The sequence below is a fragment of the Gavialis gangeticus genome, unplaced genomic scaffold, assembly GCF_001723915.1.
Source record: "Gavialis gangeticus isolate Ggan-Ray unplaced genomic scaffold, GavGan_comp1, whole genome shotgun sequence".
Lineage (NCBI taxonomy): Eukaryota > Metazoa > Chordata > Crocodylia > Gavialidae > Gavialis > Gavialis gangeticus.
In genome coordinates, this window is record NW_017729003.1 from 10089350 (window position 1) to 10100068 (window position 10719).

The 10719-nt window shown below is 44.2% G+C and overlaps 1 protein-coding gene across 2 annotated transcripts in view; it reads left to right on the top strand.

The window, feature by feature from the left end:
- Positions 1-22: 22 nt before the first annotated feature.
- Positions 23-10719, top strand: part of PALD1 (phosphatase domain containing, paladin 1) — a 219411-nt gene continuing 208714 nt past the window's right edge. Inside the window, exon 1 of one of the 2 annotated variants that reach the window (XM_019507806.1) lies at positions 23-43. In XM_019507806.1, the coding sequence (XP_019363351.1) occupies positions 30-43 (14 nt within the window). In that variant the 5' untranslated portion in view covers positions 23-29. The remainder of the gene's footprint in view (positions 44-10719) is intronic. The other variant, XM_019507807.1, reaches the window with a different exon arrangement.

Here is a 10719-nt window from a genome sequence, read left to right on the forward strand (position 1 = left end):
CAAAGGCTGCCCCGCGCTGCCCGCGGGCGATGCTGCGGCCCCGGTGAGTCCCGGCGCTGCGTTGAGGGGAGCGGGGCTCGGCCCCGGTGGGGGCCCGTCCAGGCATGGTGCTTGCGCGGCCCCACCTTGCCTGCCTTCCCGGCGGTGGGGTTTGCTGGGCGGATCCGTCCCGCGCAAAGCCTTCGGCTGTGGGGACCTGCGAGCCCGGGTGAAATCCCCCCTCGCCAGGGCTGGCTCGCGGTGGGTGCTGGGGTGTCGGTGACACGTGGAAGCCGCTGCCCCGGGGGCGGGCGACGCAAGATGGGCCGGCGGCTCGTGGAGGTGCGCGGGCTGCAGCCTCCCCTTCGCTCGCTGCTGCCCAGGAGCAGCCATCGCCTGGCACCGCTTGTCCCGCTGCTCCGCGCCCTGGGACGTGGCGGCTTCCCTAGGGTGTCCCCTCGCCGGCATCCCTGCACGCGCAGGATCATTCCTCTTCTGCCTTCTCTGGTCGTTGGCGACTCCACTAGCCCTCCGGGTGCTGGGGTGCCGCAGTGCACTAGGACCTGGGCTGCGGTCAGGTATTTAAGACGAGGGGAGGATGGCATGGCACAGTTCTGCTGTGTCATTTTATTCTTGGGTAAAGCAGGATGTCCTGGAACCGTAGCCTGGGGGGGAGGTGGTGTTGGGTAATGGTTACTCTGCTCCTTCCCTCCCGGTGTTTGCTTAGGTCTTGTTTCAGATTAGATCAGCTCTTTTGGGCCAGGAGCCCTGCCTTTCTATAAGATTTAGCACAATGAAACCCCAATCCTAGTTATGGATGCTGCAACCATCCAAAGAATAAAGGAAGCTTTAGGAGGCAATTACTATCCTTCCCCTGCAGCATTTTTACTCTGTCAACCTATTTGGCAGAATCAAGGAAGAAAAATTGTGGGTTAATGTTAAGAGCTCTGTCATTCCAGGGACTCCGGTTTCTGTTCATGCATGTTTATAATGAAAGTAAGAGAGTTGTTGAGGGGAGATATTTGGGGGCCACACAAGTATTCAGCTGCCCACTTAAAGTGGGCCCCAGATACCCTGTTTAAACACATACAAAATAGGATTCAGTAAATAAACGGAGTCCTTGTGCTGTTTTAAAACAAAACATAAAATACAAAGCTATTTGAGCAAAGGGAACACATTAATCTACAATACTGATTTTTTTTGTTGTTGATGACATGGAGTGTTTTTCTTAATGAAAACATTTTCAGCAGTTGGACTCACAGACAAACTGGAACATGTTCCTGTTGGGCTGACAGGCCAAGGAAGGGTATTTATATCTGATACTTAATGAGCACATTTACATGTGCTATTAATGCACAGCAGTAAAGTCTGGTTATATTGCACAGGAGTTTACTGGTCTTGCACACCCTGTTTGAATGTGTGTGCAGGACTGCAGCACATTGAGCCAGGTTGGAGTAGCTCTGGCTAGTAGGAGGTCTGGGAGGTCAGCCTGCCAGCATGGGGCTGCTTCAACCCAGCTCAATGGCCTGCAGAGGGGCTGGCTGGGACACAAGGGTGCTTCAGTTTGGGGGCTAGCTGGTAGGCAGCCCCTGTACCCTTGTGCCCCAGCCAGACCCATCAACAGCTACATGTGTGTTGCTGCGGAGTAAAAAAATTTGTGTTTACAAGTACTATCCTGCTGTGGAGTTAATTAGTTTCTTGAGGCCTAATACCACTGCATGTGTAGATGCTGAGATGTTTACTGCCCAGCTAATTAGGAAACTCCGCAGTAAAGTCTTGTGTAGACATGCCCATGTGTGCTGAAGAATCCTGCTATTAACTAATTGTTCCAGCAGAGGACACTATAGGGTAACATCATCAAGGATTGCATCTGGACATCATGAAACTACCATACCAATCATCGTAGTTCTGACAGCTGAATAGAATTGTTTTAAATCAAGATCACAAATCAAAACATCATGTGTTTCAATATCAGTAGTATTAGTGAAGTCTTTGTTTTTGAGTTTTGTGACAGTTTTCCTTAGGCATGCCAGATGGTATTAAGATTTACATTCAGGTCTTAAATCACATATGCAGATGAATTGGACTTAGTCTGACCTCCAGTGGTTACTTGTGCACATTACAGAATTGCCTCATGATTTGCCTTGATGAATATTAGGGCATCTTCTATACACATGCTCCAGGGTGGAGGGGGCCAGGGGTGCTTTAATTAAAGCGGCTCTCAGTGTCATGTGTATTCAGTGTCCTGTGTTTCAAAATGGCAGCAGGGGCACTTTTACTAAACCTCATTTGATGAGATTTTGAAACATGGGGACACTGAATACACATGACGCTGAGAGCCTCTCTAATTAAAGGACCTAGACAGGTTACAGGGGTGGGTGGACAAGAATAGGATGGAATTCAAAATTGACGTGCAAGGTGATGCACCTGGGTAGGATGAACCAGCACCATACCTACAGGCTGGGAAACTCCCTTCTCGTCAGTGCAGAGGCAGAAAAGGATCTTGGAGTCATCATTGATGCCAAGATGAATATGAGAAGGCAGTGTGGGGATGCAGTCAGGAAGGCCAACTGCACCTTGTCATGCATCCACAGATGCATCTCAAGCATGGCCAGGGAGGTCATACTCTCCCTCTATGCAGCACTGGTAAGGCCGCAGCTGGAGTGCTGCATCCAGTTCTGGGCGACGCACTTCAAGAGGGATGTGGACAACGTGGAGAGGGTCCAGAGGAAGGCCACTCGCATGATCAGGGGGCAGCAGGGCAGGCCCTATGAGGACAGGCTATGGGACCTGAACCTGTTCAGCCTCCGTAAGAGAAGGCTGAGGGGGGATTTAGTGGCCTGTTACAAACTAGTCAGAAGGGGACCAGCAGGCATTGTTCCCTGAGCACTACCAGGAGTGACTAGAAATAACAGTCACAAGCTGGCAGAGGGTAGATTCAGACTAGATATCGGGAGGCATTACGTCACTGTCAGGGCGGCTAAGATCTGGAACCAACTTCCAAGAGAAGTGGTGCTGGCTCCTACCCTGGGGGTCTTTAAGAGGAGGCTAGACATATACCTTGCTGGGGTCGTTTGACCCCAGTACTCTTTCCTGCCATGGCAGGGCGTTGGACTTGATGATCTGCTCAGGTCCCTTCCGACCCTACTAACTATGAATACACATAACACTAGCACGCTCCAGCAGACTTACAGCAGATTCAATTAATCAGTTTCCAATTAATTAGTCTCCTGTGACGTGAAGAGCTCCGTAACATGTATAGGTGTCCTTAGCTTCTCCTGAGGGAAGATCTTGGTCCAGAATGGAAATAGCAGGAAATCTTTTAGGTCAGAACTGTTAACAGTGTTATATGGGCTCTCTGGAGTAGATTAGCACTACTGCTACACATAAGAATTATCAGTCCCTGGGTAGACTCTGGGGTGTATACTGCCCTTGGCTCTAGCTAGTTTGTTGTTGGTCCTTTATTTTTTGCAGCATTAAATTAAAAAAAAATCTCTCTTAAAAATAAAATAAGAGAGCAATCAAGAAATTCTTACACGAGAGCTGCCCAGAAATTCCTCATAATCTCTGATCTGGAATCCTGAGATGTCTTGACATAGTTCCACATGTCACTTGTTTGCTTTCTTCATTCTGCTGATAGAAGTGATGAGATCAGTTTATGGATTTTCATACAGGGATTCCATTAGGTCTCTTGTAAATGAGGATAGTGCCAATTTCACCACTGAAAACCTGTTGCTTCCTTTATTTTCCCCCAAAGAAATTCCACCATGACTAAGTCCCCACCCCCAAATACTACAATCCTATCTTTGCTGCTTCTGATGAAAAAAATAATGTTCAAATCTCAGCTGGAGTCAGATGGATTCATGTCAATCTGGAACAGCTCATCATATAACCATTGTATTTTTTGGAAACTGAATGAATGTGTTACTGACATACACTTTCACTAATGCCAAGTTGAAAGATAAAAAGGAGTATATGGAAAAAGATGTATAATGTGATGAGGAACAGAAGCCTTTTAGAATAGGAGAAACATGCATTCTTCTAAAAGAGAGATTTTCTGGCCATATGTGGAGGGGAAGAGAGAGACTTTCTCTACATTGGGACCCTAGTCACACACCACCACTGAGTCTTGTACTGTACAATGGTATCAGTACCTTCTGGAATGTAATTCAGTTGTTTAATCAGCCAAAGGGATGAGCTGATTTCCCTTCATCCACTGGGTGACTGGAGTACAGATAGCTTTGTGAGTGAAGGACTGGCAACTGAACCTTTAAACTGCGTTCGTTGGGGGATGGGGATGCAGAGGACAAAGAACCTAGGATCAGTGAGCCATGAGCCATGCGCTGGATCAGCCCAGGTAAGTACTAAGAGGCCTGATAGGCATCCGGATATGGGAGTACCAAGGGAACGCATTGGGGGTGTTAAATATCTCTACACTAATGCTAGGAGCATGGGGAACAAGCAGGAGGAACTCGCACTCGTGCTTGCAAGCAATAACTTGAACTTTGTTGGGTTAACCTAGTCAGACCCTATTCACGATTGGGCAGTAAGCATTGAGAGCTATAGGTTATACAGATGTGATAGAGTGGGGAAAAAGGAGGGGGGATGTTGCTCTTTGTGTTAAGGAGAAATACACATCTTCTGTAATCAAGATGGGATCAGAGGGGCAAACTGAGGCACTGTGGGTTAGAATACAAGGGGGTCAAGGGATAAGGGACTTGGTAGTGGGGGTCTACTACAGACTGCCACACCAGGAGGATGAACTAGACCTGGAATTCTCAAGGCAGCTCTCAGAGGCTATATGATCAAGAGCCACGGTTGTCATGGTTGACCTAAACTACCCTGACATCTCCTGGGAGGAGCAGTCAGCCAGATGTAACTGCTCACATAGGTTCTTAACCTGCATACAGGACCTCTACCTAATGCAGGAGGTATACCTTCCCACTAGGGGAAATGCCTTACTGAACTTGGTGCTAGCTACAGGGGATGACCTGGTGGGGGATCTGCAGGTACAAGGTAACCTGTGTAACCATCAATTGATTGAATTCACTGTCTGGCATAGGGTGGGAAAAGTAACCAGCAGGCCAGAAGTTGTAGACTTCAGAAAGGCTAACTTCAGTGTGATCAGGAGATTAGTTAATGAGGCACTGAAGATGAAGAGCATTGGTGAAATGGGAGTCCAGGAAGGGTGGTTGTTCCTCAAGGGAGCAATCCTTCAGGTGCAGAAGGAGATGATTCCATTGCACATAAAAGGGGGCAAAAGGACCAAGAAACCCTCTTGGCTGAACAGGGAAATCCAGGAATGCCTAGGAGCAAAGAAAGAGGCATACAGGCTGTGGAAACCTCCTTGGCTCACACTTGCAGGAGTCAATTAGGAAGGCCACAGCAGCAATGGAGCTCAGTCTGGTGACAAAAATTAAAGACAACAAAAAGTCCTTGTGGTATATAGGGAGCAAAAAGAAGACGCAGGGTAACATAGGCCCCCTACAAGACAGGATAGGGCAATTTGTGGCAGATAGGAGGGACAAGGCTGAACTCTTCAATGAGTTTTTTGTCTCTGTATTCCTGAACATAGATCAAGACGTATCTCTCAATTGCATTATAGATAGGCACAGGAGGAACACCAGCCCACCAATGGTCAGCACTGACATAGTAAAGGGACACTTGGCCCTATGAGGAGAGACCGAGGGACCTGGATCTCTTCAGCTTCCTCAAGAGAAGGCTGAGAAGGTGATCTTGTGGCCATTTACAAATTCATCAGGGGAGGGCAGCAAGAAGTAGGAGATGCTCTATTTACCAGGCAGCCCTTGGAATAACAAGAAAACAATGGCCACAAACTGACAGAGATCAGATTTAGGTTGGACATCAGGAAGAACTTTATGGTAAGGGTTGCCAGAATCTGGAATGGGCTTCCAAGGGAGGTGGTGCTCTCCCCTAGCTTGGGGGTCTTTAAGAGGAGACAGGACAAGTGTCTGGTTGGGGTCATATGACCCCAGCACTCTTTCCTGCCCAGGGCAGGGGGTCAGACTTGGTGATCTATTGAGGTCCCTTCTGACCCTAACAACTATGAAACCTGACACGGTTGAGCGTCATTGCTGAGCACTAGAGTTGTGTTATGTACAGGTAACTTACATTTAGCCATGCTTGCCTGAATGGAGGGCTAATAGTTAAGGTTCCTTTTTCTTAATTGTTGATTAAATTAATCTTCTAAATTTGCAGTTTCTAGTGTTACACTTTTTTTTATTGGTAGAGCTCCTCCAGTTTTTCTCCATAAGGGTTTTTTTATGGCTATGTTGACCCGTGCCCCCCTGCCGCCAAAAAAATAAAAAAAAAAGGATGGAATGCAAGAGGGGAAACACCTAGTAGAGATTTGATTCTGTAGACATACTCTTATAGTATTTTATAACTTTTATTTGTCTTTTAGAGAACTTGAACTTTATAAGACCCTGATTTTCTGTTTTCAGTAGGCAGCTACACAGATTTTCTTTTGTTTAAGAACTTTATGCTAGTGGAGTGGTTCTCAGCCTTGTTAGACACAAGGTACCCATCATAAGATGCCAACTCTTCACTTTCAGTCATTTATTGGCTACAGAAAAATGATAGAGCCAAGCCTTCTGTTGCAAACAACTTGGACCACAGCAGGCTAGAATAGCTTTGACACTATGGAAGTCTTTTAAAAACTAGTTGAAATCTTTAGGTTTATCTTGTGAATCATGTAGATGTTTATTGTTTGCACACCTAACAATATTAATATTCATGGTATCCCATGGTACCCTTAAAAGGATTTTATGGCACCCTAGGGTGCCACAGCATCCTGGCTGAGAAACACTGCTTAATGCTAAGCTCTCTTCCTTTCTCCTCATCACTTGAGCTTTGTATATAGTGTTGTGGCTAAAAAATTTCTATAAGAAGAAAGCTCTGTTGCTTAGAAACAGCCCAGTAACAGATCCTTTTTAAAAAGCAAAAAGAGAGGTGGGGAAATAAAGGAGAACAACTGCATTCCTCCTATTGCTAAATTGAACTAAATTTGATTTATTATTTTTTTTTTTTTTGGCGGGTGAAACAAACAGGGAAATTTTAATGACATTTTGGTCACAACATTCCCTGCTTCCCTTTCCCCCCCACCATTTATTTTTAGCCGACTATAAACTTGATCAACTTTTCTCCTAAACAAAGCAAAACAGTACATTTCCTCAATTTTATGACCATTTCTAATGCTAAAGTTTCCTCAGGGATTGATATTTTCTGTACTCTCTAACCAAAATAGATTACTGTTGTTTTTTGAACAGCTGCACACTGCGTGTAAGTGGGGAGCAAGTGTTGTGACAACTGCATACTCTCTCTGGATTCTTGTGTTTCTGTTGTTTTAAAAGGGAAAGGTGAAAAGTGATCTTCCACCTATAGGGGTGAAACATCAAATGTTTTTGCTTGGATTTAGAACTCTTGGGGTGGGAACTATTCATGTTCTACATTCAAAACTTGGCACAATGAGGTTCAATGTATGTCTGACATGCCTAAGTGCTACCACAATAAAAATAAAAAAAGCTGGGGTGAAACTGGAGTGGGGAATTAATTAGGTTTGCTTGATTTTGGTCAGTTTCTGCTTTTTAATGTTTACATTACTTTGTTTTATTTCAAAGTAACTATTTCATGGCGTTTACTAAGAAAGCAGAAGCATGTATGTGTGTGTGAAGAGTGAGTGGGAGGGAAAGGAAGGGCAAGGAGATGTGGGAAGGGAGGGAGAAAGAAAAAAAAAAAACTTTACAAACTGTACCATATGGAATTGGATATGAATTGTTTCATATGCTGCTTCTCCCCTCAACCTCCACCACTCCCAAAAAACTGCAGCTAGGCCTGGGATATGATGCAGCTACAATAATTATATATTTTTATTTTTATACTGTAACTGAACTTTTTCATGAATCCTCTTGCATTCTTAGCATTCTGCTCATGCTGCTATGCAGCTGTAGTTATCACCAGTAGACTACAGATGCAGGTTTTTTTTTTTTACCTTTGTTAGATGCATTCTTGTTTTCCTTTTGGTTGCATTCTATGCTGCCCTTACAGTATATATATTATTTGCAGCTTGTCACCTATGTATTGATTATTTCATGTTAGATTGTCTCATAAGTTATCCTGTTTCTCCAATTCTTGTCTGTTGCTTTCTGTGCAAAGAGGGATTTTATCAGCCAGAGAGTGTTTCCTATGGAAAACTCAAGATTTTATTTTTTTGGTTTTTTTGTTTTGTTCTCTTGCTGTTTTTTCTTGCTGCTTTTGAATTGAGCTTTCATAAGAAATAAACAACACCCGGTGTTGTATGTTGTCAGCTTCTTGTTTTCTAAATTGTAATGAGTTCATTAGGCACAAATAATGTAGATGACTTGACTCCAGTTAATCAGTGGGTTGGGGTGCTTGGTAGAATCCAGACTGGAACTATGAGTTCTTAGTTTTTATCCCTTTGCTTGTGAACACCCTGGACCTTCTGACCTAACTGCCTTGGCTGAAACAGCTGTGATAAGGAAGATGTTACAATGCTCAGTGTCTTCTTATGGCCCAGCAAGGTGTTTTCAGGCCTGGCTAAAGTCAACCAACTCCTGCATCAGCCTGTAAAGTAGGGTGTCTGGCTATTATCTAGTAACCTTGGCAGCTTCATCATTAACAAACTTTCAAGTCATGTCTTCCAGCCTTACCATTTTCGGACTGCACTTGGGCTCAGTTTACATTCCTCTCCCTCACTTCCACTGACATTTAATGTGTTAATACAATTTTTCTTTTCCTTCAGGCTGTTGGTATTCTCTAAATATTTATTTGGCTTCTACTCAGCAACTGTAATGTGAGTTGATGGTGTTCTCAAAAGCAGCATAATATCCACAGAGGATATTTAGTATATACATAATTTGGGGGCTATGAAAATACCAGTAATATTTCCTATGATGAAAAATCTCTGACAGTGCAGAAAGGAGGAAGGGAACAAAGTGTTTCCAAGTGGCATCCTATCTGCTCACAGACTGTTTTGGTAGTTCTGGGAGGTCAGCCTAGATCTAGGCTTTGCATTGGTACTTTGTGACATGGGGTGCTGAGAGTGCTTCTTGTGAAGTGTCAGTTGGCGCGGTCTGCCCCGGATGTTTTAGGAGCAACAATGATTTGATTCAGAGAGAGCTGCATCTAATTCATCTCATCTTTTAAGGCAGAGGACTTAAGTGTATGGTCAAATACAAGAGTAGATGGGAATTGTTGATATTAATGAGAATTAGGTACTTGAATATCTTTCTGGAACTGTGTACTATCATCTGAATAAAATATTGGGCATGAAATGTATGTCCAGAGGAGGAGGAAAAGTGAGAAGAAAAAAGTAATTGGGATCCAATAAATTCTTAAATATTTTTTGATGGGTCAACTAACACTGGTTATGTTAGGAAACTGTTTAAGATACACGAGTGATGCCATGCCAGGACTTGTCAGGAAACAGGGAGGAAATTGGTTCCCTAGAAATGAAATTTCTCAGTACTGTTCAAGATAGATAAGTTGCAGCAATGGACCTGGAGCATCTTTACTATTTACTTTTTCTTTATATGGGAAGCAGAGAAAAAAGAAGAGAGAACTGTAATTGGCCAGGGTGGGCAGAGGGCACTTGGTTGTCCTTCTGTTTGAAAATTCGCTGTAACTGTACTGTATGCTTGCAGAAGTTGTGGCCACCTTTGACCTGTGAGCAAAAGTGCTAGGCATATATAAGCTGCAGGCAACATCATACTTTGTGTTCCCAGCCAAAACTGAAGAAACGTGAAATATGGAAAGCAAAATTTGCAGTGGCCCTGAGCAGTATCGGAGAGTGTTATGGGCAGTACATTCCTGTAAACTGTGTGTTGGGATCGCTCCTTTGTTGGCTCTCAAACTTGAGATTGGTGTGTGTGTATGTCGGGGGAGGGGTGGGGGGATTATCATCTTGAGCCCTTGACTTGTTTCAGTCCAGACTGAGTCATGTGGATCTCTTGCATTGTTTTATTCTGAGAGCTATCATGCTGTTTTCCCTCTAATATTTTTACTGTTAGACCCCTGTTATGATAGCATCTTCCCGTCAGTTAGCAGAGACTGCTTGCAGAACAGCTCTCATCACTGAGTCTCTTGGAATAATGCAGTGTCCCATGTGGCAGCACACTAGGTCATCCACACCAAGATGGGGAGTGGAAAGTCCATCCCTTGGTATGGAAACTAAGTTCTTTGCTGTCACCAAGCCAATGGGGCAGCTGATCCGAGGCACTAATATTGTAACAAATATCTGGAATAGTATTCAAGGAAGCTTGGGAGGAAGCCAGGGAAAAGGTTAACAGTGAATGAACTGGTGAGAACACAGTACAGTAGTCCAATGAGCCATTATCTTTATTTGCACCCATAAATAAAGTAGACAGGATAGTTCAGCAGCTGAGTTTAATCACAGATTCTAAAAGTGTTTGTCACCCTGCAAGGGAGCAGGAATCTCTTCAGCATGTGACTGGACTTTCTTTTTGAAGACTAGTGCCTCTCAGGCCCATGCATGTATCACATATGCTTTTACATGGGAGCATAAGGAGGTAAGGGATGAAGTGGCTGTGACTCTGTTAGTTCCTTGTTGTCTATGGCAGTGATACAATTTGTGGTGAGTATCTAACCTGCTATTTTACAACTAAACTCAATTTCTCAACTAGATCTTGTAAAAGAAAAAATACATCTTGCTCGCTTGCTCTTTTTGTTGTTGGTTTTTAA